Source organism: Orussus abietinus, unplaced genomic scaffold (assembly GCF_000612105.2).
Source record: "Orussus abietinus isolate OABI.00-Male unplaced genomic scaffold, Oabi_2.0 scaffold267, whole genome shotgun sequence".
NCBI lineage: Eukaryota > Metazoa > Arthropoda > Insecta > Hymenoptera > Orussidae > Orussus > Orussus abietinus.
The window spans coordinates 64,686-91,341 of NW_019394412.1; the positions used below are offsets into that span (position 1 = coordinate 64,686).

The 26,656-nt window shown below is 41.1% G+C and overlaps 3 protein-coding genes across 6 annotated transcripts; 2 read left to right on the top strand and 1 right to left on the bottom strand.

Annotated features, from left to right (window-relative positions):
• Window positions 1-245: 245 nt before the first annotated feature.
• On the top strand, window positions 246-3,127 carry LOC105702766 (succinyl-CoA:3-ketoacid coenzyme A transferase 1, mitochondrial). Of its 2 annotated transcripts, XM_012430594.2 has the most exons (8): window positions 246-674; window positions 882-1,262; window positions 1,387-1,812; window positions 1,909-2,017; window positions 2,081-2,297; window positions 2,363-2,574; window positions 2,677-2,881; window positions 2,955-3,127. In XM_012430594.2, the coding sequence occupies exons 1-7, from the start codon at window positions 585-587 to the stop codon at window positions 2,865-2,867; spliced, it is 1,626 nt and encodes a 541-aa protein (XP_012286017.1). In that variant the 5' UTR covers window positions 246-584; the 3' UTR covers window positions 2,868-2,881; window positions 2,955-3,127. The 2 variants fall into 2 exon arrangements, with proteins under 2 accessions (XP_012286017.1, XP_023287988.1); XM_023432220.1 differs by having other exon boundaries at window positions 247-674; window positions 2,677-3,127.
• LOC105702765 (ATP-binding cassette sub-family G member 5) lies at window positions 2,877-6,868 on the bottom strand. 3 transcript variants are annotated; one of them, XM_012430593.2, is made up of 7 exons: window positions 6,738-6,868; window positions 6,205-6,321; window positions 5,403-5,825; window positions 4,729-5,304; window positions 4,429-4,651; window positions 4,128-4,342; window positions 2,877-3,890 (listed from the first exon to the last, which is right to left on the bottom strand). In XM_012430593.2, the coding sequence occupies exons 3-7, from the start codon at window positions 5,596-5,598 to the stop codon at window positions 3,223-3,225; spliced, it is 1,878 nt and encodes a 625-aa protein (XP_012286016.1). In that variant the 5' UTR covers window positions 5,599-5,825; window positions 6,205-6,321; window positions 6,738-6,868; the 3' UTR covers window positions 2,877-3,222. The 3 variants fall into 3 exon arrangements, with proteins under 3 accessions (XP_012286016.1, XP_012286015.1, XP_012286014.1); XM_012430592.2 differs by having other exon boundaries at window positions 6,165-6,321; XM_012430591.2 differs by having other exon boundaries at window positions 6,137-6,321.
• On the top strand, window positions 6,730-26,656 carry LOC105702764 (ATP-binding cassette sub-family G member 5). Its single transcript, XM_012430589.1, has 6 exons — window positions 6,730-6,853; window positions 20,304-20,431; window positions 21,174-21,926; window positions 22,431-22,936; window positions 24,894-25,360; window positions 26,060-26,656. The coding sequence occupies exons 2-6, from the start codon at window positions 20,319-20,321 to the stop codon at window positions 26,654-26,656; spliced, it is 2,436 nt and encodes an 811-aa protein (XP_012286012.1). The 5' UTR covers window positions 6,730-6,853; window positions 20,304-20,318.

Genomic DNA, 26,656 nt, shown 5'->3' on the forward strand with positions numbered 1-26,656 from the left:
ACAAATTTGTGTTGGTAGTTGAAACGTGTCTTAATATGCGTCAAAAACCCGGGCACTGTAGGTTTGATAGTTTTCGCAAAATTAATTCCTCAGAATTACTTAAAAAACAAGCTTATAGACGATAATACCCCCTTAAGGCAATCATACCGTATGATAGTATAATAGTATAAATAGTGATATCTGTCATAGTTTTTTTTTTCTTTTTTTAGCAAGCTTAAAAAGTCGGCAAGAGGCGACGCCAATGGGGGCCCCGAGATGACGTTACAACAGTTTGGAGGAATTTAAACATTTTAGGGAAATAACATCTTCAAGGTCTACCAGATCGCAGAAGGCATCTCAGATTCGTTCGTTTACAAAACAGATGGTTTGCTCAAGCTATTCATAGCCTAAAAAGGCGATATCGGGTGCCACCAGATAATAATTCGAGAATCCAACTTCGAATTTTCCTCAGTACTGCTCAGTACAGAATTTTACTTCAGAGGGGCGACACGCGTGTTCCAAATGTCGTCATAACCTCACAATCGTCGGCCTCGAGGAATAGCAAAGTACCTAATTAATAATAATATTTTTTTTTGCGAAGAACAATGGCATTTATGATGAACAGAGTGGGCGGGATTATTTTACGAATTGGAACGAGATGCCGTGATACTCGGACATATTTAAAACTTACAAAAGTAAGTATAATTGTTCCTTCCAATAATGTATCCGGTGAAATTACACATGTCATGCCTGCAGAAATATTATCGTAATGATTGTCAGCAATGCTTGATATTTGTCCTGCAATAATGCGCTTAATCCTACAATTTTTTTGTATTGTTTTTAATCATTATTTTAAGTTCAACAGCCAGAAGAAATGACGATTTATGGTGATATGTTGATAGGTTTGCACAGTTAGTTTTTCAATTAAAGCAGATGTACCAGAGGTCGTGGATGAAGTTAAGACGCTGAAGCCACCACTTGGAGATGGGAAAGTGTTTAAATCGCTGGAGGAAGTTGTATCAGACATTCCAGATGGTGCAAGACTGTTGGTCGGTGGATTCGGTCTTTGTGGTATTCCTGAGAATCTAATAGAAGCTTTGCTTAAAAAAGGAACGAAAGATTTAACAGTTGTTTCAAATAATGCTGGAGTCGATGATTTTGGACTAGGGAGGTTGTTGAAGGCACACCGAGTAAAGAGAATGATTTCGTCATATGTTGGAGAAAATGCAGAATTTGAGAAACAATATTTAAGTGGTCAATTGGAGGTTGAACTGACGCCACAGGTACGTTCCTGTAAAAATACGATTGCATAAATCATTAACTCAAATAGAATATTTTATACCATCTTATTAACAAGGGATTGTTAAGGAAACATTTCTAATACAAGATCTTTTTGGTCATGGATAGGGGACATTGGCAGAACGATTAAGGGCAGGCGGAGCTGGAATACCTGCATTTTATACAGCCTCTGGATGCGGAACAATCATACAAGAAGGAAACGTGGTGATAAAGTATGATGAAGCTGGTAACCCTGCTATATCTGGAGAGTCGAGAGAAGTAAACGATTTTGAAGGACGTCAGTACATACTGGAAACAGCCATCACTGGACATTTTGCTCTAGTTAAAGCATGGAAGGCTGATAAAGCAGGCAATTTAATTTTTAGAAAATCATCAAGGAATTTTAATCCAGTAATGTGTAAGGCTGCAAAAGTAGCTATAGCAGAAGTTGAAGAAATCGTTGAAATTGGACAGTTAGATCCTGACCACGTACATTTACCTGGGATTTATGTAGATAGAATAATCCAAGGACCTAGTTATGAAAAACGTATCGAGGTTCGTGTATATAATCAGACTAGGATGTTACTAATTGAAATATAAATGATATTACATTTTGTTATTTCTAAAATGCTATGAATTTTACTTTTTCAGAGAAGAACAACCAAACAAACTGTAAAGCCAAAGAAGAAGACACCTGCCAGCAAGGCAAGAGAAAGGATTATCAGAAGAGCAGCTCTTGAATTTAAGGATGGAATGTATGGTATGTTTAGTTGATTCAATGGTAATTCAATTAAGGATATAAAGATCGTTTATGTGTTTACAGCAAATCTGGGAATTGGCATTCCCATGTTGGCCAGTAACTATATACCAAAAGGTATCAAAGTAACCCTGCAGTCAGAAAACGGAATTTTGGGTTTAGGACCGTTCCCAGATGAAGACGATGTTGATCCAGATTTAATAAATGCTGGGAAAGAGACCGTTACTGTTTTACCAGGTGCTTCTTATTTTGACAGCAGTGAGAGCTTTGCCATGATCAGAGGGTGAGTACATGGATTTACAGAATTTAATAACATCTACCATTTTCATTAATCTTTAAACATTTTAGTGGCCATATCAATTTGACAATTCTTGGTGGCATGCAAGTGTCACAAAAAGGGGATTTGGCAAATTGGATGATCCCAGGAAGTATGGTTAAAGGTATGGGTGGTGCAATGGATTTGGTTGGTGCTGCTAAAACCAAAGTTGTGGTTACCATGGAACATAAGGCACGTGATGGAAGTCCAAAAATTCTTCAGAATTGTACATTACCTATAACTGGTAAGTATCGATAGATAGCTTACATCTTATTAGTGTTACAGAGAATTTAATTAAAACAAATGTCTACGATGTACAAGTCATGATGAAAATATTTAACTACAGGTCAACAATGCGTCGATTTAATCATCACAGATTTGGCAGTTTTTGAGATCATTAAAGGTCAAGGCATCAAACTTATCGAAATAGCTGCTAATGTCGACATAAGTGAAATTATCAGTTCTACAGGCTGCGAATTCTCTGTAGCTGATAACCTTAAGGAAATGGGTCAGGTGGCTGTGGATGAAGAAAGCTAAATTACCTGCTTCAGGTATACTGACACTTCGTTCGATGTATTACAATGTATGGTTACATCTAAAATTTACATGTTGTTTCCAAAAAAGGGTATCAGGAATTCGATTTCGAGGCAAACAAATTTGGCATGCTGCCAAATGCTGGTATCAAAAAGAGCACAATCCTATAAAATATCTAAATCTATTACGTTATTGCAGGTATCGGACACAATTGTACCACGTAAGATCTAACTTTTTAAATAAATGTAAATTACTTTTACAAACTCGCGATTTTAACATTTTGACTAACCTCTGGACGGATGTGTTTATAATATTTGTATTTACATTTAGGCTCTTATATATAAGATAAACTCTATGATCACTCTCTGAACTTTGCCTTCACACGCGCAGGCAATGGCAATAAGTATAGAACGCTGTTGAGAATTACTAGCCCCAAAGCAAAGGCAAGTGAAATCAGTAGATTAAGATCCACGTTCAATACTTCTGAGATATTTTCGCCTTCTCGGGTAAAACGTTCAATAAGGTAGGTTTTACCATCAGGATATCTGCATAAGTCTTGTATTCCTGGACAAGGTATGCTTTCGTTGTACGGTAAATTCACAAATGTAGGAACATCGATGGCTAATTGGTTTAATGCCAACGAGGCGTATCTGGAAGGCAACGCAGTGGAAACAGCTGCGAGCCAATTTGGCAAGTTTCTGAGACTCCGAACTCCTCCTGAAGCTATGACAATGGAGAGTAAAGTCACGTAGAGAACAGTCGTGGCAGCGATCATGGATCTTTCGATGATCATCATTACGGCTACTGTGATGTGTTCTGCAGCAACGTAAGTAGACCAAAGCATTCCGCAGGCATAGGCCCAGGATGACAGATCCAATTCTAAGATCGGTATTAAAATTCCTACTGCCATCATGGTAGAGATAAAACTTAGTGGGAGGCTTAATAAGGTATATGCGCTTAAAAACATTGCACCTCCATATAAGCCCTCTCGTTTCTCTTGATAATATCTTGCTCGAAAACCTGGGACTAAAATGCAAGATAAATGAATAGTAAGATAATGTCGTAAAAAATAGTAATGAATAGTAAATTACAAAATAATAATCTACTTTAATCAAAGCATGTAAGGGCATTGAATAAATTACATTTTAGACGTCAAACGATTTTGCGTCATTTCAATCAGTTAGAAACAAAAAACGGAATACTGAGTACAAAAAAAGTAACGTAATTTTAATTCATACGATAGAGAAGCATATAATTACTTACATAGTATTGCAGTAGTAGCTATCCCTGATACACAGAATAATGTCAAAACGTTGAAAATTAAACCACCTGTTTGTAAGAAAATCCTTGATTGCACTGGACTCGAGTGTGAATATGAAACACTCAATATGGCGATAAGAAACGGTAGAAGCAATAATCGTGCAGTAAGGTGTCCGAAGCCGCATTTATTGAAAGAAAACGTCGCAGACATGCCACGTCTGGAAAAAAAAAAGCATGGTTTACTTTGTCAACTTTACAATAACTGAATTTTTCTTACTTCCATAATAATAAAATAAACACTCACAGATACAAAGCTAGGAGAGTAGAAAAACAACCAGGTTTAATTCCTCTACCTAAGCCTTTGTGAACGAGGCCTAAAGGAGCATCTTTCATGCTTGCTGGACCTTGCGGAGCTTCCTTCATGTACAGTCCACCTTCTATTTTGAATTTCTCAACAAGTACAGAGATCTGTTGATTCGATTCCAGAAAACGATCTCTGGAACGTCGATCCACAGTAGAGAGGCATACTAAAAATGTACATTGAATTGTTGAACCATTTTCAAGAAAAGTTTCTTATAAATTTAAAGGAACGTCATTAACTTACGATAATACATTAATGGATTCTCTAATTGTGGACAAGGGAAGCCAATGTAGGTAAAATAGTCCAGCATACTTCTAGTTGGTCCTGAATAAACCACTGCTCCTAGGCAAAGCAATGTCACTCGACTCACGAAAGGTAAAACATCGGATCGAGGAGTTTCCATAGTTAGAACAACAATGGACCCTCGCCTAGTAGCATAGGACCACAACATGGAGACGATTAGGTATGTGTTCAAGGGATCCGTATCCCAGGTGGGCTCATCCAACAGGAGTATCATTGGGTCTTTAGCCAGTTGTACGCCTAACATGAGTCTTCGGTACTCTGCTCTTGTAAGATCATTGACAGACCGATTTGCAACTTGTGACAGCGCTAGATCTGCCAATGTTTGCCGTACTCTGGCTTCTCGGTTACTTAAGTTTGCCAACCAAGTAGCATACGTCAAAGTTTGTCGTACCGTTAAACTTGGTAGCAAGTGACATCTGTGTGCTACGTATCCTCCATGACGTCTAAATAATTCTGGTGTTAGTAGACTGCTATTTAAAGAAACACGTCCCCTTGTTTCCCCGTCGGCTCTTCCAGCTATAACACAATAAATGTTTTTTTAGTATTACTTTGTGTATAAGGATATATATGTAACAATTTTGTTCATGTTAAAGGAATACAGACAAACAACTCACCTATGACATCAAGAAGAGCTCTCTTACCCGAGCCTTTTGAACCCAACACCGCAAGAACCTCCCCACCATGCACTCTCGCAGACACGTCTCTCAATACCGCTGTTGGTTCCGATCTAGACAAACAACTTCCTTCCACAAAAACTGCAGTCGAATGAAAAACATTTGAAATGTCCAAGACGCAATCGGGAGAAATCATTTTCTTATTTTTCAATTCCACTTCTCTTCTTTCGTCTTCAGCAATCGTTCCGTAACATACAATTCTTAAAGATATTAACACGCTGGTTACAACTTATTCCAAAATCGCCAGTACTCAATCCTTCCTCCAAATTCATTGAAACTGAATCCCTTTGTCAAAGCAGTTTATTAACACGTCCTGCCTCTCTCGATTCCATTTCTGAATTCCTTAGTCTTACTTTCTTTTACCTAAAAACAAAAGTACACCACTAATAAAAACTGACGCAAAACCTTCAATAGATATATATAAACTATAATTCTAATATTTGTTTTCGTAATTTGATATTAAACTGCTTTTCTATAATGGAACAACAGTTGGGAATGACACGCAGTGCAGCAGAGATGAAGTTATTAACGATCGCCGATTCCTATCCATAAAAAATAGTAAAAAAACATCTCCAAAAGTAGATGTTAAATTAGAATGGATATATATATATTCTTTTATTATAAAAATGTCTATCAACAAAGCACGCTGATCTCATAAGTTTAGAAACACCAACCAAAATATACAATGATAAACTCGCCAACCCTCACTACCCGAATCCCCTGTAGCGTGTGGACTACGGACCCTCCTGTGCAGGCGTCCGGCGTAGCACTGTGGATCGCCGTGGATGGCCAGAGGTGCTGGTAGGAGGGTCTCCTCAGGGAGTCGCAAGGAGTTGCCAACTCGAGGTGAATGTCTTCCCTGAAAACCAGAGGTGGAATGAGACGAGTTACCGTGGAAGGCCGGCGTCAGAGAGGGGAGTCGAGATGGAGAGGGCAAAGCATAAGCGAGCATAAGGCAGCATAAGCTCCGAAAGGCAGGTTTCTGACAGCGCCGCGAGTGACTGCGACGGCGTCACGTCCTCTCCCTCGGCGCGACGTCGAGTACCCGTAACCGGCGGCGATAGCTCTTAGTAGCTACTTAGCAGCCGCTGGTGGTCATTAACGAAAGGCTCGTCGTTAAAACGGGCGTCGAAACGGGCCCTACACGGAGTGCATAGAAGCTCCATCGCTTTAACCTGGAGCGTCGCGCGTCGGGCCGAGGGAGATTACGGTAATCGCGCGACTCGCGAGATCCGTGACCGGCCGTAGGACGAAATTCTAAGGGTGCTCATATACCTGGAGGAGAGAAAACCAGCGACTCGTCGCAACGGAATGGCCTGCCTGGGACGTCGGTCGAGCGCGTCACCTCCGACGCTCGGTTAGCCGGATCAGGAACCTCACGGACCGCGCCGGTAAGTCCCACGATGTCACGCGGCGATAGGATGTGTCCTTTTGAATAATGGATTACTCGCGGAACTACGTGGAGCAAGCGTACTTACGTGTTTTTACGCCGGGAGACGCGCCGAGCTGCGCGCGCATCGCCAGCTTCGAAACGAACCTGGACGTCAGCTCCTACAGGTGGTTGCACACGTGCGAGTAGGACTGGAAATGCTACGCTCTCGGTTTTTAACTCCATGCTTCCACTGGGCGTATTTAATGTTTATTGGACGCTCGGAATGTCGTGCACGAGGCGGTCGATCGATCTCCTGAATCTAACCTGCTCGGGAGCATTGGGAAAGGAAAATATATCGAACGTTTCGAAGATGGACCGCCGATGCCACTTGGCCCTGACATTTGTGGTCAGGATCTACTTTACCGGCAGAGGCGCCGGTTGAAATTCCGAGGGTCGATTTGTCGACTCGAATTGAGCGGGAAGTTTTGAAATGCTTACGGAAGGGGGTACCTTCGTATCTTCCTTGCAGGGTTTATGAACGTTTTTGAGTATCTATTTAACATTATTTTGGAAATTTAAGGAGATGTTAAAGTTCTGGGTAATTGTGGTTAAAGCCACTTTAAGGGGATGTGAATGTGGCTTCTGAGGGGTCGATCGTTCATGAAGCTTTTCGCACAACTGGGTATACCGAATCGTTTCGAATTTTACGATGCAAATATAGAGTCTGTAAAGAAAGTCCTGACACTCGTGAAATTTCATTTCTTACACAGAATTTAAAAAATACCTATAAACAAATTAGAAAAAAAAAATTGAAATTTCATGCGTATCAGGACCTTCCTTATAGTCTCCATATTCACGATGTAAAGTTTAAAACGATTCGGTAAGCCCAGTTCGGAGAAAAGTTTCGTAAACAAAACCTCTTCGACGCCACTTTCACGTCACCTTAAACCGCTTTATTAACTCTTTAGCTACGAAGCGCTACCATAGTAATTTTCGCCTGACCATTGTTTTTAACAAAACGACGCTATAATGGCTTCTCTGTGAGTGACGGTTTTTACGAAGCGTCACTACAGTGGCTCCCTTTTTTATCATACATTCAAAGTAGCAGATAAATATTGTATCCCTATATAATATTAGCACTTCTCAATCAAGCTTTCGACGGTAATAGTTCCACGTCTAACTCCGCCATAGCTACAGGGTTACCTTATAAAGTTACTTATAAGAAGCATCCATTTATCGATACACGTTGGGCGGCATTTTGAAATATCCATTAGTCTTATCGTCTAGGTTTCTCTGGTCTAGTCTAGAAAGTAGTTGAAGAACTAAGACATCATTTCTACGGTAAAAGTGTCGCTTTTTAACCCCGTTTAGTACGCGACTTATCTGCCAAGGCCGTCCCATACATGGGAGTGCTTAGAGCGGCTCGTTAACTCCGAGTCCTGAAAACCAAGATGGCCGCCTTAGGAGCCTCCCTTCGCGATTTTCCCTCGGGGGAAAGAAAACCGGCAGCTTTCAAGGCAGATCCTCAAGACGTGGATTTTTCGGTCGGAAAGCCGGGTAATTTGTCGGCCAGAAGAAGCCGTAAGGGCCGAGGCCGAGTAAGTCGTGCAGGGAGAAGATTGTAAGTTACGAGAGAGCCGAGATGACGCGGGGTACAAGATTACTGGCTGCGGAAAAATTGCGAAATTACGGGTCACCCCAGGATGGGGTAGAACGTTTAACCTCGAGCCGTAGATCACGGTCTTTACGATTTCGTGGCGACGGGAGCCGGCCCGGGCCGTGATAAGTCATCCCTCTAGAAGGCCGTCCTTGCGATCTTTCGAGCGCGCATACTCGACACGTGACGCCTGCATGCGTCACGAGTCTTCATCCGTGTTCATCAGGGTCCATCCGTGTCCATCCGTGTTCGTCGCGGCCTATGAGTGCCCTTACGTGTTTGTACAGGACGATTCGTTTCAGTCTACCATCCAAAGTAACTTTTTAATCGTTATTTACAGGAAACTCTCGATCGTACGCTATGAGCGTGAAAAAGGAAATGCCACCGTTCTAACGTATGCAAATTAGTTGCGTTATAGCAGAGGTTATGATCCTTGACAAAACCTGAAGGATAAGTGCTCCCTACTATTATGGAGTAAGCTTCGTTTGATGCCATTTTCTTTGGAACATTGATAGTTTGAAGAATAATTTCGGTGCACAAGTGCTTGGTGGTTTAAAACGTATGTTAATTGATGCTTTTATTACCGAGCATTAATTCATTAATGAAATGATGGAGGAATAAATGTAACTTTCAGTATTCCGGGAATTACGATCTTATATCAGATCCTTCAATGCTCGTATATCGATCGAAATATGGGAACTTGACGCGTGTTGGTTCTGACCTAGGCTAAGTGAAAAAAGATTTGTATTTTTTTTTGTTAAAAGAAAAAAGAAAATTCAATTCTTGAAAGTGTCGGGATAATTCTTAGGTGCTCGTGAATCAAGTGTCAAAGTTTTGGATAGTTCGGTCCAATGCCCTTCAAGAAAGGATCTTATTCGTGTCGATTGGTTTGAGAGGGGTTTCACTTCACCTTAAGCCCCTTCAAATCACTCGATTCGAATACAACACTTTTTTTAAGGGTATTACCAAACTGTCCGAAACTTTGACACATTACTCTTGATCATCTAAGAATTGTCCTGACACATTAAAAATTTGGATTTTTTAAAAACATTTTTTAACTCAGCCTAGACCGGAACCAAAATGACGTCGAGATCTCATATTTCGATCAATATACAATTATCGAAGGCTCTGATATGAGAATTGAAAGGATCAGGGCAATTTTACGACAATTTAGGACACACTGGTAATCGATAAACTCGCATTTGAACGGGATAAGGGCAAAAAAGTGTTGTATGTGCTTCTATGCCAAAACGATGGTAATACGAGGTCTCGGACTGAATATTCAATTGACCTGGAAATCACAGATAGCGCAGGGGGTCCCTTTGCAGTCAATTAGGGCCCCAGAAAGCATGAATCCAGAGGATTTCTGGAGTTTTACTTCGATTTCTTTATAATTACCGTACGAAAACGACAGGTGGAGTATGCCATTTGGTACAATACCCAATATAATTCGACACAGCTGTCAATATAAAAACGAACGTCGGCAACGTAGGCATTTAAAAAAATCTTCTTTATCAACGTTGAACAAGTTCCTCGACGTGTCTCACTTCACCTTAAAGGGTATCTCCCGCAGAAATAGGTGCGTGATTCACTCTGTACACTCGCGAACGTGTACCCGGGAATCCCGAAATGTATTCGCTGTGAAGGAATGCCCATACAGTGTGGCTCAGAACACTGTATACTGCATGCCGCATGCCGCATGCTGTACGCACGCTCGCGTGACTCTTGCGGCCGGGACGGGCGGTGACTTTAACGCCCGGACAAGGGACGATCATTCGTATACTTGTCCCAGGGCCGTAGGAGTTCATTTACAATTTTAATGAGACATTCATCGCCGTGATCGCACGGTACCTCCGGGAGACGCCGAGGAGCATCCAACAATGCGAGATCCGCACCTACGTGGCTGCATTGTGGAGGAATGCTTTTGACTAGCGATGCGACGAGTCGAATACTTTACCAACTCGAGTTATTTGAATTCGAAAGCATTGCCAACTCGAGTTTGGACTCGAGTCGATAACTCGGTGCCGTATACATTCGGCGCGATGAGTAGAGTATGGCGAATTGGCGAGTAAAACTCGATTAGCGACAACTTGAGTCTAAGCGATATAACCAGTCGAGTACTTCATCGACTCGAGTTACTCGACATTGCCAACTCGATTCCGCATACATTCGGCGCAATGAGTCTAGTCAATGGCGAGTTGGCGAGTAAAAGAACTCCATTAATGGTGACTCGAGTCTAAGCGATATAACGAAACTAGTACTTTATCGACTCGAATTACTCGAATATTACCAACTCGATGCCGCATATATTTGGCGTGATGAGTCGAGTCAATTGCGAGTTGGCGAGTAAAATAACTCCATCAACGGCGACTCGAGTGAAAATTATATACTGAATCTAGTACATTATTGACTCGAATTATTCGAACATTGTCAATTTGAGTCCACGACTCGATTCCGCATACATTCGGCGCGATGAGTCGAGTCAATGGCGAGTAAAACAATTCCATTAACGGCGACTTGAGTCAAAGTGATATAACAAATCTAGTACTTTATCGACTCGAATTACTTGAACATTGCCAACTCGATTTCGCATACATTCGGCAGTCGAGTCAATGGCGAGTTAGCGAGTAAAACGATTGAAATAACGACTACCCGAATAAACAAATAAGACGCTGTTGGGATCTTGGTCTCCTTTTTACCCGCGTAACTCGCATTCGTTTGTACCAATAATTCGAGTTACAATCAAAATGACTCGAGTTCACTCGAATACGTGCTTGACGCGAGTTTAACGAGTTAAAATACTCGACACGTCACATCGCTCCTCCTTGACAGACGCCAGCTGATGATGAGACTTTAATATTAGACGTTGGATAATAAGATGGCGAACTCTGGGAACGCGTGTACAAGCACAGTTACCGAATAACTGCGCTTTCTACGGATGTTGATTTATTTATTGGTTGCTTTGTCCTGGACCTGTACGCGAACTATTCGTCAGTGAGCTAGGCAATCTAGGTGTGACTTTGACGTCGAGAAATCTTTTTGCACTTAGGGAAACGGAAAAGCTAAGACAGGCGGCGATTTAATGGCCATGTTACCTACGAGAACGTTGGAATTCTGTGAATGAATTTATGTTTTCGGGAATTTGGTTGACTGCAAATGGAAATAATGTGGATTCTTCTAATCTATCAAGGGGGCATGCACATCAAAGAAACCTAAAATAAATGGGATTTTCAATCATTTTTTTCTGTGCCTTTGTAATAATTCTTGGTCTGGGGGTTTCGGCAATTAAAACCAAATGTTTTGAGTAAGTATTGAAATTACTTGTACATCAAAATATGGTGTTAGAGAACGGCATGAAAGAAAAAGTTCTAAAATCTACCAGATCGCATGAATAACTTTTTTACTACCTTACATGAAGTGATCGATTTCAAGGGCATAGTAGAAATTTTCGATAACAGTTTGAGTTGTTAAAAATGGATAGTACCCTTTTTCAAATTCCCATTTCCAAGCCTAAATTGCGTAGAAAATCCATCCTCTCGCAATGCAGCGATAAACTCCGTAAGTTCCTCACTTCTCGCAATTTGTACTTGAAACCTTTTTGAAATAGGAAACTTTGAGAAACTGGGAAAATCAATTGAACCCGCGGTGCCAATCTAAATTGTTTGGTGAAGGTGAAACCACTTACACAGACAAGGCACTAAATATTATAGTAGACTGTAACGCGGTAATTGCATAATGCAATTTTTTATTGCGTGGTCAAAAATGTTCGGAATTTCCGTATGGTTAATGGTTATTATTACATAACTATGCATCACATTGTGGAATTATACGAAACTACATAAGACCCAGCCTAATTCCGGAATGTAATTGAGAGTGAAAGGATTTCCTCAATCATCACCCCCTTCGTTATTATGCATAGAAGTAGGAAATATAGGAATTACAGGCATAAAATTGAGAAATAAGTAAAACAGATGGAAAAAGAACGAAAAACCTCATACCCCGCCGAGACGCCAATCATTTTCTCCGATGCAAATTATCGGCATAACTCGTATCTTGCGTAACTGCACCTGTTCGCAGACATGAAAACGTATCACCAGTCCAGATTTCCCTAGAAAACTAGATTGGCACATTTTTTCACCGAAAATAGACATTAGACTCGATCCAAAGCAACTTTTAAGCCGTGCAAATTAAAACGGTGGAATAAATTTTGTGGACGAAAAAAAAAATATATATAATGAAATCTAAATTGCGTAACTTACAACCAGGATCTCTCAAAACCCCTGCGTCTTAAGGTGAAGTGAAACACGTCGAGGAACTTGATCAACGTTGATAAAGAAGATTTTTCTAAATGCCTACGTTGCTGACGTTCGTTTTTATATTGACAGCTGGGTCGAATTATATTGGATATTGTACCAAATGGAATACTCCACCTGTCGTGTTCGTACAATAATTATAAAGAAATCGAAGTAAAACTCCAGAAATCCTCTGAATTCATGCTTTCTGTGGCCCTAATTGACTGCAGAGGGACCCCCTGCGCCATCTGTGAGTTTCAGGTCAATTAAATTTTCACTCCGAGACCTCGTATTACCATCGTTTTGGCATAGAAGCGCATAAAACACGTTTTTTGCTTTTATCCCGTTAAAATGCGAGTTTAACGATTACCAGAGTGTTCTAAATTGTCGTGAAATTGTCCTGACCCTTTCGATTCTCATATCAGAGCCTTCGATAATTGTATATTGATCGAAATATGAGAGCTCGACGCCATTTTAGTTCTGGTCTGGGCTGAGTTGAAAAATTAAAAGAAAAATCCAAATTTTTAATGTGTCAGGACAATTCTTAGATGATCAAGAATAATGTGTCAAAGTTTCGGACAGTTTGGTCTAATACCCTTAAAAAAAAGTGTTGTATTCTAATCGACTGATTTGACGGGGGTTTCATTTCACCTTAAACTGCTGGATATTAATATAATTGAGAGTAAAAGAACCCGTTCCTTATCACGCGGCATTAGGAGCGCTCCAGTGGAAGGTCTTAACAGTCCGTAACGCCGGCGATACCGGTGCTAATTAGAGACAGGTTTTCGTCGTAAATGTTGGAATTTTCCTCTCCTCGGGAGGAAAGTTTGTACGCGAAATCGTTTCCGATCTGGGTCAGGAGTCCACTGACACATAGAAGTTCCACGCAACGTTAGAAACGAGTGCGTGGGACAGTTTCGGGATTTCACAATACCGCGATCTCACAGTTTCTGCGAACGAGATCGAGCAATAAGGAACGCGCCCGAGGGGACGTGCTCGATTCCTTGATCGAGAATTTTATAGGAAATCCTGAGGCAAGAATGTCTCTCGAGACGAAACGGCGAGAGCATGGCGCAATCCGGCTCTTTTCGCGAATCATTGTTACAATGGAAAGTGTCCCGTTAGAGCGGGCTAGGTAATAGGAACGAGTAATCTAATCGCCGCATCGCCTGGAACTTTGCTCGTTGTTGACCGAGAGGAATCACTCTTGATGGGGGGCATTGTGTAATCGGATAAACGTGAAATGTTGTAAAACCTGAAAGAATTAGAAGACAGAACGTATCTTCATTATATGAGCCGCTATTGTTGAAAGTAATGTAAGACCATTTTTCCATTCATCGAGAGATTTCATATTTAAGGGTTTGCGTTTGAATTAATTTAAAAATATTGCCAAACGTTAATCAATTCGGGTGATGTTCTTAACACCATTAACCTGTTAAATTTTATTATGCAATAATAATTGCAATGTTGAAAGTGATGTAAGACCATTTTTCCATACATCGAGAGATTTCATATTTAAGGGTTTGCGTTTGAATTAATTTAAAAATATTGCCAAACGTTAATCAATTCGGGTGATGTTCTTAACACTATTAACCTGTTAAATTTTATTATGCAATAATAATTATTAAAATTGTTGAAGAAAATAAATGATTTCTTTAGCTCCAAATGGACTTATTCCACTTTCAAGAAAAAAATTACTTTTGTGATAACATTTTATAGCTAAAATTATTTTTGTTTACTTTATCAAGAAATCCTGCTCCATTGAATGTATGATTATAAATATAAAAAGAGGATATCTATATCTTACTAAAATTACTGTGCAACGTTGCAAAGTTGTAAATCTGAAAAAATTACAAGACGGAACATGCTTTTAAATGTATTTGGCGCGAAACTCTACCGAGTTTCCTGATAGCTTTTCGCTTCTGGAGTTTGATGGATAATTCACGTCGGAATTCTGGTTTATGTCTGTGTTCGCTCAACTGTGATCTGCTACAATTTTTATATTTTTCTTAACTTCTTAGAAGGGAGAAGTTTGCAGTAATGAATAAATAGGAACGAGCGATCTAATCGCCCCATTGTCTGGAATTTTGCTCGTTGTTCGTTGTTGACCGAGAGGAATCACTCTTGATGGGGAGCATTGGGTAATCGGATAAACGTGAAAAGTTTTACAGCTTTTCGCTTCTGGCGTTTGATGGACAATTTACGTCGGATTGCTGGTTTATGCCTATGTTTACTCAACTGTGATCTACTGAATTTTTTATATTTTCCTTAACATCTCAGGGAGGGGGAGTTTAGAGTAATAAATAAAAAATAAAAAGACCAGTTCAAAGTTCTTCAATGAGTCAAAATATTTAGAAATGTCTGAAAGGACATCAAAAGCCGAAAGAAATGAGATAAACGAAAGTGAAGTTAAATTGAAAAAAATTAGTTCGTGACTACCGCGCACATTGGAAGTCACACTTTTAAGTTATGGAGAATTGTTAGATATTATTCTCGAGGTTATTTTTTGCCTCTTGCACGTTGCATATTGCAAGAAAGGCTTTGAAGTTCATGCAAATCAAACGTATGTAGTCAATGTCGCCTCCACACTCGTAATCCGAGTTTATCGTAGTAATCCTTACATTCCCGGTAATAGTTACTCACTTTGACATATAGAATGGCCCTTTCACATCACCCTAAGTTACAGAACAGACGTCAATAACGAATGAACCCGATGGAAACCCCGAACCTTCCCTGACGCAACGGAATGACAGAAATACGCCAAGGCGAAAATAGAGCAAGCAGTTCCATAAACGTTCCCGCTGCAGCGTCCAGTAATTTCCTCCAGGTGAAACGGCAACTTAATATCTAGGAGAATATCCGGGATACCCGGGATACTCGAGGGCTCGCGTAAAAGCTTGCGTTTCGCCCGAGCGAACGACTTCCTAGTTCTCCCGAGTTCGTGAATTTCGTTTACGGGAGATTCCCAGAGCCGGTCGATCGTCCGGTAAGCGAGGAATGCGTAAAAAGATTCCCTCTATACCGCTACGGTCGCTCATTGCCGGCGGAAAGAAGCCGCAAGAAACCGAAAGAAGCTGAAAAGAGCTGAACGCTGCACTGTAAAAAAAAATAATATAATTTTATAACATTTTTGTTGGAAGTTTTATTCAACCATGCTAATTTTATAAGATATTTTCAAATAAAATGCATAACACATATTATAAATTTAGTACATACGTGTAATTGATATTAAACTTTTTTTATGCAAAGGAACAAATTTGACATATGTTCCGGGCACTTTGGAGAACGATTTTAGAGACAGTCCTACCTTAAACGCCGAAAAAAATCTTTTTGCAATTATCGTGGTATCGAACCCGAAAATCGGGAAAAAGTAGCAGGTACACTGGGAGACATCAATGCCCTCCCATCCTGCACAGGCGATGCCGTATCTTCAGGGGAGGCATTCGTGTCCGCCACTGTACGTTGTCCATGATGCTCCCGGAGTTTTCTATCAATTGTAAGAATTTTTTTTAAACATTATTTAAATATTTCTCGGGCTCAAGAATGTCGCTACAATGTTTCTCCGCCAGTACCACCGATACTTGTTATTTCTCGATAAAATTTCTTCAAAAATAAACTTACGTAAACGATCGTAAAATGAAAAACTCGTCTAACAAAATTTGCAAACAATGCGTACCAAATGACTTTCGAATATGAAATTTATAACTTTTTCTCCGCAATTTCACGAAATTACAACGCGATGTTATAAAATTGTAAATTTACTTAGAATTTGATAGTAAATGTATACTAATTCACTGTTAAGACATCAAATTTATAATTTTACTGCAATCTTATGTACTAAAATTGTGTATGAATTTTATGAATTTTTTTAACAGGATGGCTCGCATCTCGCAGGACGTCTTTGCGTTACATTAGTCGCGTCACGTGGACGCGCTATCGCGTATATTTAGCCGCGAGTGCTCGGTCACTCGCCTGTGCGTCCTCGCGAGTACTGGCAAGTACTGGCGAGTACTCGCAAGTACTCGGTGCCGGGTGTAAGTCACGTAAGTACACAAGAGGCCGCAGCATCCCACTTAACGGTCAGCTCGACCTAAAAATGCCTCCTCGGCACCTGTTCCAGCTTTGTCGGTTGATTTTCATGGATCTAAGTCAAGGGGAAGCGCTTCTGCAATTACGTCCTCCTCCTTTTTCCTCCATAATGCGAGACCCGTAGGTTATTTATCGCTTCGGCATAATTTATCACAATTCGCGCCCAGGAAACGTTGCGTTTGCAACGATTATCGCTCATGGAATACCTCGTACCTGCATGACGGGTTTGGCCTCTGACTTTTGGGTCACTACCCTGAGTCTCAGTATATCTGAAATTTTTATCAACGAAAACTTTAAGGACTATGTGTAGTCCGGCATCGGTGTTGCCAACCGCACCGTTTTTATCGTATTCGTCCTATGTTTTTTTAGAATAATAATAAAACGCAGTGTCCTATTGTTTCAGTAGAAAATGAAACTTTGACTGTGGGCGACATTGTTACTATTCATGGATATTTTCGTTTATATCCTTTATTTTGTTTTTAAAGACATTGATGCTTTGTTAAATTAGGGGATGAAATTAAACTTTTCCATTTTTATTTTTAATTTACCCTGAGTCTCAGTATATCTGGAATTTTTATCAACGAAAATTTTAAGGACTATGTGTAGTTCGGCATCGGTGTTGCCAACCGTACCGTTTTTATCGTATTCGTCCTGTTTTTTTAGAATAATAATAAAACGCAAAGTGTCCTATTGTTTCAGTAGAAAATGAAACTTTGACCGTGGACGACATTGTTATTATTCATGGATATTTTCATTTATGTCCTTTATTTTGTTTTTAAAGACATTTATGCTTTGTTAAATTAGGGAATGAAATTAAACTTTTCCATTTTAATTTTCAGTTTGGCCCGAGTCTGATTATATCTGGATTTTTTATCAACGAAAATTTTAAGGACTATATGTGACTATGTCCGACATCGGTATTACTAACCGTACCATTATTATCGTATTCGTCCTATTATTTTAGTCCGAATTACTATGCATTTTTAGAATAATAATAGAACGCGAATTGTCCTATTATTTTACTAGAAAATGAAACTGACAAAATTCTTTAGTTAATAACTTTAGAGTGATTACATCAGATAGATGTGGTAGATCATATCAAATATCAAAGTACTTTCATTTAACCATAATATTCGGTTTATTGGCCAAAATATGTTATAAAATTAACGAAGCAATTTAACCAGAACACTTTTGTTGGTCGAAAAAAAAAACAACTTTGGTCGTACTTCATTATTTTAAGATATGAAGTATTCTATCAATGCAATGCATCAGAGTTAAATATTCAGAATTTTTTAATGAAGACTATATTTCTTTGACTTTATGTTCGAGTTTCTTTAATTCCATTCAAAGGAATAATATCCTTGAAAGGAAAAAATATTTCTCTCCCTGAACCTACTCTTGTCATTTGATGAGACAGCTTTAGAAATCTCCCCCAAAAATCTGTAGAACTTCGTGTATGTCGGTGAAGGATAATTGTACCCTGTCCAAATGACAGAGATTTGAGATTAAGAGAGACACAAAAAGTCCCAAAACTGACAAAAGAAATCCAGGAAATATTAATGACCAGCGGAAACGACATTGTGGTAATTTCCCTAACGTAATCGTTTTTTAGCATCGCATTCCGCTTCGTACAAATTGAAAAACATTTAATATCAGTACTTGCGAATCGTATAATCACACACGGCTTATCAGAACTCGTGCCTTCGATTTACACATCGCTATCCTTGTTGGAAATAGGCTCGAAAAGTTCCTTGAACATTTCTTTCTACGTTGCATGGTTTGCCCGTAATAATTAATTGAAAAATAATTAATCAGGCGCGTCGATTAATCGAACGCGTATCAGCTGCGCTCTGCTGCCTGCGATGTAAATGTTATTTATTTCATTCTTTCGACGACGTCGTACGACGGGGAAATGAAAGATTCCGATTGGCTGTTAAATGTCAGCGCTGTGACACGCTTCCGTCATAAGAACGAGTTCTGTCGTACAGATGTTCAGCATGGCTGAACTTCACAGGATATATTTCACATATACGGCGAAACTGTTCTCGTAAACATGACGACTGTCGTACAATAGCCGTCGTTGTACGGTGAATGAAATAAGGCCCTAAGAGGGAAGTCCCACTGACAAGGAAGGTATCCCAGGTCGATCTCTCCGATCTGATTTCTTTTATAATATGTTATAGTAGACTAAAAACTAAGCGACACGTATTTTTTTTTATCTGCCATTAAACACTTTAAGGGGGTGAAACCACCATCCAAAGTAAGGCATGTCAAGAGGCGATTTGGCAGTTTCACCCACAAGAACATAATATTTTTTAACCAATACACCTGGAAAAGCTTTCTCATAACGAGAAATGAAAAATATAATTTTCTCAATTAAAAGAAAAAAAAATTAAGGGGTGAGCCACCCCTCACAGGCCTTACTTTGGATGGTGGTTTCACCCCCTTAAAGTGTTTAATGGCAGATAAAAAAAATACGTGTCGCTTAGTTTTTAGTCTACTATAATATATTATAAAAGAAATCAAATCGGAGAGATCGACTTGAGATACCTTCTTTGTGAGCGCGGGGCGTCAACGCGTCGAGGATGTAAACCAATCACACCCGGAAATGACGTCCGATGTTAAGGTGAAGTGAAACCCCCTCAAATCAGTCGATTCACATAAGACACTTTTTTTAAAAGGTATTAAGCCGAACCGTCCGAAACTTTGACACGTGACTCGTGATCATCTAAGAATTGTCCTGATACATTCAAAATTTGAATTTCTTAACAAATATGTTAACTCAGCCCAGACCAGAACCAAAATGGCGACGAGCTCTCATATTTCGATCAATATACAATTATCGAAGGCTGTGATATGAGAACCGAAAGGGTCAGGACAATTTTGCGACAATTTAGAGCACTCTGGTAATCGATAAACTCGCCTTTGAACGGGATAAATGCAAAAAAAGTGTTGTATGCGCTTCTATTCTAAAACGATGGGAATACGAGGTCTCGGAGTAAAAATTTAATCGACCTGGAAATCACAGATGGCGCAGGGGGTTCCTCTGCAGTCAATTAGGGCCCCACAAAACACGAATCCAGAGGATTTCTGGAGTTTTACTTCGATTTCTTTATAATTATTATACGAAAACGACAGATGGAGTATGCCATTTGGTACAATATCCAATATAATTCGACACAGCTGTCAATATAAAAACGAACGTCAGCAACGTGGGTATTTAGAAAGAATCTTCTTTACCGACGTCGATCAAGTTCCTAGACAAGTTTCATTTCACCTTAAAGGTAGTTCCTTACAGGGTGTGATTATGCTACCGTCTTTGGGTAGTTTCGCCCTCGACGTCGAAACTAGGGTTTTTCATGGTGCAAAGAGCTAAGCTCGCGTACGGTGGAAACGGATCGAATTGAAGCAATCTCGTATTTCCATTGCAGGATCGACCGCGAAGGATGGGCTCGGAGGCCTGGGAACTGGAGAGGAGGTACTCCGTGCCAGGAGCTCTGGACACGAGGGGCCTGGAGCCTCCTGCGAGCGAGGATCTGCACGCTTGGTCGATCTACAGGTTCGTTAATGGTTCCTTCTTCCCGTTCGGAAAAATCGCCCTCCTTCAGCCGTTTTCATGCCAATGGCGAGGTGGAAGAAACGTCGCCATTAGGTCGGGGACTCGGGGTCGTCGCACTTGCCGCGAGCAGCACATCCGCGACGCCTTTTACGACCGCGTAGTGGCGTAGGTGATTGCCGGGCATAAATTAAAACAGCGCTTACAGGAGTCCTTGGGTCAGCTGGATGAACTTAGGAGAGGCCGTTGGGCAGATCCGGCATTTTGCCACTTTTTTAGGAACGCATCTCGGAGTGAATGGTTGAAGGGTGCAAATTAGGGCAGCGTTTATAGGAATTCTTATGTCTGTCGAGTGGACTGCAGAGCGGTTGTTGGAGAGACGTCTACCCTGTTAATAATAAATATCGTAATCTCCTAACATATTTTCCGGAAGTTTCATTCATACTCGGTTTACTAATTTAAGGAAGAAAGCGATGCTCGTGAGATTTCATTTTTGAGAAAAAAAAAAAATGTGATCGTGCTTCTTGTCTAGGATCAATTTCACGAGCATCGGGAGATTGCTCACGAAGTGCATCGTGAAATTTCACGAGGGTCAGGATCTTCCTTATAGCCTCCATGTTCACGGTGTAAAGTTTGAAACGATTCGGTGAACCCAGTTCGGAGAACAATTTCATACCCAAAACCTCTTCGACGCCACTTTTATGTCACCTTAAGCCCTTTCTAATACAACTTGCTCGTTCCGCAGACAAAATCTGAACTCGGACTTCACGGACTCGGCCCTGGGCTCTGCGGAGAAGTCCCCTCTGCCTTATGGAAACTTCCAGTTGCGAGATTCAACGGTGCAGAGCATCTTGCGGCATCCTCGATATGGACCGAAAAGTCCTCTCGCCAGCAACTCCTACACCTACCTTAAATTCGGACTCCCGAGGGTCCTGCCGCCCTCCAGGATGCGAGATGGCTCCAGTGGGTACGACTCCAGCGAGGAGGGTCGCAGGATATCCCACGGAAACGGTCCCAGGGCGAGCTCGGTGATGCGCTCGGCAAGGAGCGACCCTGACTTCAGGCACGTCCACGCGATGCCCAGAGAGACGGCCCACTCGCAGATCCTCGTTAAGGACACTACGAGGACAAGGAGCGTCAGCGAAGCGAACCTGCTGAATCCTGGAAGACCCAACAGACGGCACAGCATAGCGCCCGTGGATCCCGGATACGGACACGGAGTCCTGGGGCCGGAGTCCTATCATCCGGTACCCTTGAGACCGGTTGCTTGTCTTCAGCATCCGCATCTTCAGCTAAGAGGAATCGAGGCCTCCGGGTCCAATGGGCTGCCCCTGCTCAGGGGAATATCCTTGGAGGCTGGGGCCACGGAGGTCCTGGCTGTTATGTCCACGACCGAGAGAGAGGGGACTCTGATCGTCGAGACTATCTCTGGCAGGAGGAAGGTCAAGCGCGGAGATATCCTGCTCAATGGTCGTCCTGTCTCGGCCAACACGTTACGGTAATTTTCAGAGTGGTCGAGACCTAAAAAAATATTTTTTTAGCCGCCGTTTCTCCAACATTTCACGAGATACGAACTCGACCTTCCAGTGACGATCCATTCTGGAATAGGAATTTTTAGTGTCCTCAGGAACTTACCCGTTTGGAGATGCGTTATACATAGTGAAATGGATCTTAATTTCAACTTGCTGCGATGGTCAGGCTTCGTGAGACCGGAAATTTGACGCAGCGAGTGAATTTTAAATTTAATCTAGCCATGTTAACTTCTGATGTACATCTTGAAGGTCAGGTCTATAAAAAAGTTGAAACTTTTGTTCAGACAATGAAAGTATCCAGTCGCCATATTTAAGTATTTTACTTCCTCGCGCAGGGTGTAATAATTCTCGCCAATCCCCTGACATTGAGTCATAGTAACCGTGTAATGTTGCGAAAGGGTTGATAGTACCGATTAATTCCTTATGTGAGGTTGAACTTCGTGAGAAATGATATTTCCACATTTTTCCAGCTCTCGAGTTTCGTATCTACCGGCGGAGAGTGGACTCACTCCAGGACTCACTGCCCAGCAGACTCTCAGTTTCTACATGCTGCTGAGGAAAGGCTCGGGATCCTCCAGTCTGGAAGCCGAAGCAATTCTCCAAGAGTTGGGCCTGGAAGCCTCGAAACACTGCTTGGTCAACACTTTAACGACCTCTGAGGCCAGAAGGCTGGCTCTGGCCTGTAGACTGCTGCAGGATTCCCACATCCTCACTCTGGACAGACCAACTCACGGCCTGGACATCTTCGACGCCTTCTTCTTGGTCGAGTATCTCAGGCAGTGGGCTGGAAGGGGTCAGCGACTCGTAGTTCTGACATTACATCCGCCGACGTATGAGATTCTCACGATGGTCTCGAGAGTCGCTCTTACGTCCGGGGGAAGGATCATGTATTCGGGACCCAGAAGAGACATGTTGCCGTACTTCGCCATTGCCGAGTTCCCCTGCCCTCCGTTCAAAAATCCCTCCGATTATTACTGTAAGAAAATCTCAGTCACACAACGCGATCTCTAGCAGTATACACTTTTCATAGCAATTTTAATTCAATTTATTTTAATCTATTTAAGGTGAAGTGAAACCCCCTTCAAATCAGTCGATTCGAATACAACACTTTTTTCTAAGGGTATTAGACCAAACTGTCCGAAACACATCACTCCTGATCATCTAAGAATTGTCCTGACACATTCAAAATTTGGATTTTTTAAAAACATTTTTTAACTCAGCCCAGACCAGAACCAAAGTGGCGTCGAGCTCTCATATTTCGATTAATATACAATTATCGAAGGCTCCGATATGAGAATCGAAAGGGTCAGGACAAGTTTACGACAATTTAGAACACTCTGGTAATCGATAAACTCGCATTTGAACGGAATAAGGGCAAAAAAAGTGTTGTATGCGCTTCTATGCTAAAACGATGGTAATACGAGGTCTTAGAGAGAAAATTTAATTGACCTGGAAATCACCGATGGCGCAGGGGGTCCCTTTGCAATCAATTAGGACCTCAGAAAGCATGAATCCAGAGGATTTCTGAAGTTTTACTTCGATTTCTTTATAATTATTGTACGAAAACGACAGGTGGAGTATGCCATTTGGTACAATACCCGATATAATTCGACCCAGCTGTCAATATAAAAACGAACGGCGGCAACGTAGGCATTTAGAAAAATCTTGTTTATCGACGTTGATCTAGTTCCTCGACTTGTTTCACTTCACCTTAACGCGGGAAATATCGGTATCATTTAGAGGGTAATCGTAACAGGAGCTTATCGAATTTATTCTTGATGCTCATTTATTAAATATTGGTAGTAGGGAATTTATAGTGTTAAGGCGACATGAGAGTGGTATCTGCGGGATCAATTGTTTATCAACCTTTTCTGCGAACTGAGTATACCCAATTGTTTGAAATTTTACCCCGAAATTTCGGCATTGCGGCAAATTGCGGCACTCACGAAATTTCATTTTTTATAAAGAAATTAACAAAATGTTTATAAAGAAATGTTTAAAAATTATAATTTCATGGTTATTAGAATCTTTCTTAGGATCTCCATATCTGCGTGGAAAAATTTCAAATGATTCGGTACACCTAGGTCAAAGAAAAGTTTTATAAACGAGCCTCCTCAGATAATACATTTATATCACCTTAATGTTGATATTATTTCATACCAGGAGATAGTGTTTATCTTGCCAAAACAACATGGAATATTATTGATATAGTGATCAGGAGGAAAAATAAAATTTGAAGTTATTAGTACAGTTTTTTTTTTAGCTTAATGGGACGCATTTATGAATATCTTAAATATTAATTTCTTTCCGCATTTTTAAACGTATATCTTGAGCGATTTAATAGCGAATAATTGAAAGGCGGTTAATTTCAATGGCCATTAATTTTAACGTCGAACGCTTTAATTTTATAGCTGGGTTCTTCATTCATAGTTTATGTTCAGTTCCCGTGAAGTTGCACTTGGTCTCTCACCTTTCGCCCTTAAATAGGCATAATGACTTCTAATTGCTTAACACCGATTCGTCGAAAGCTTCACTTTTGAGTATAATTTTATTTACGATTTAAAGGTATCCCATAAAGGTATGATACATGCCGTGCATTGCGCGCTAAAACGCCCATTTCCATACCATGACTCACTTGCTAAGCATCCAATAGACGCCCATTTGTCCACTGAATCTCGCTAACAGTTTTGCACCATTAGAACGGCACATTCGCGGAATGCAATGCATAATAATGTGCTCGTTACATGACTATGAAACGAGTAATGACATATAAATGGCATATCGGGCTGATATTCTGCCATGCATTACGCGTCACGCGCGTTTACGGTAAACAGGCAATATCTCCTATTTATACCACTTAGAGCTATCGAGACGCATTTCATAATTTACGGTAATGATCATTAATTCCGGTAACGGTGTCTCTAAACTTCCAGTGGACCTGGTGACTTTGGACGATCTCTCGGCCGAGGCGATGTTGGAGTCCTCGCAGAGGATAGACCATCTGGCGGAATTAGCCAGGGCGAGATTACCTGGCCTGACTGATCCTGACCCACCTGGTGCCCTCCCACCTTCCATATCCACAGCGAACTTCTTCGTGCAGATCTACGCTCTGCTTCTGCGGTCTCTGATCTACAGTCAGCCCTGGGCTCTGACTAGGTTACTACAGAAGATCGTCATTTCTGCATCGCTCAGTATTCTGTTAGGCTTCGTCTTCTGGGACGTCGCTGGGGAAGGAAATTTACATCTGAGGGACAGAGTGGGCTTTCACTACGCCAGTTTGGGAATTCTTTCCTGGCCTTTGGGCCTTGTAGCCATTTGCGAAGTCGCAGGGTCCAGGCCTAGCGTTGAAAGAGATACCAAGGATGGATTGTACGGCAGATTTGTCTACATCCTTGTGGAGGTAAATTTCTAGATGTTCGTTTTTTATTGGCAACGATCACAAGCTATCCTTATCTTTAAGGTGAAGTGAAACTCAGACATTAGATCAAACTCTCCGAAACTTTGATCATCTAAGAATTGTCCTGACACATTCAAAATTTGGAATTCTTAAAAAATTTGTTAACTCAGCCCAGACCAGAACCAAAATGGCATCGAGCTTTTATATTATTTCGATCAATATATAATTATCGAAGGCTCTGATATGAGAATCGAAAGGGTCAGGACAATTTTACGACAATTTAGAACACTATGGAACAAAGGCAAAAAAAGTGTTGTATGCGCTTCTATGCCAAAACGATGGTAATACGAGGTCTCGGAGTGAAAATTTAATTGACCTGGAAATCACAGATGGCGCAGGGGGTCTCTCTGCAGTCAATTAGGGCCCCAGAAAGCATGAATCCAAAGAATTTCTGGAGTTTTGCTTCGATTTCTTTATAATTATTGTACGAAAACGACAGGTGGAGTATGCCATTTGGTACAATACACAATATAATTAGACACAGCTGTCAATATAAAAACGAACGTCGGCAACGTAGGCATTTAAAAAAATCTTCTTTATCAACGTTGATCAAGTTCCGTGACGTGTTTCACTTCACCTTAATAATTATAAAAGCTCATGCGAAGATTATAATAATCCCTACCTTCCAATTGTTTGTTTCAGCTTATCTGTAGCGTACCTTCATGGTGCGTGGTGTACTTGACGTACCTAGCTCCAGCATTCGCAATGTCCGGCTTGCATTTGGCCCCTGACGAAAACCTCACTTCCTTGTGGAATTATCTGGCCCTCGGACTGTTATACCTGATGGTGCAGCACTCAGTTTGTGTGCTATTTGCCTACATTTGTAAATGGCCGAGTTTGGCCGCCCTGCTCACAGGAATCGTCTGTGGCGAGATGATTCTTGGTGGAGGAGTTACTCTCCACCTGGAAAACTTACCCCAGTGGTACCGGAAACTCAGTCCTATGCAGTGGACGTTGTCCCAATTGTTGCCGCAGGTTCACGGCCAGGAAGCCGTGACCAAATTGACGAACTGCAAGGCGAAACAGGTGCAGCGACAGGACATCATCATGCAAGCTTCTTGCGAGCCACCGGACGGAGCTTTGGCTCTGCGAGAAATTGCGCTTGATCAGTTCGACGCTCGTTCTAACCTGTGGCTGGGAATATGCCTAGCTGTTGTTATAGTTCTTGTAATATTAGGATTTCTCCTCGTCAGATATAACAGACCCAAACGACCCAGGAGCGTACCTAACAAACCTTAA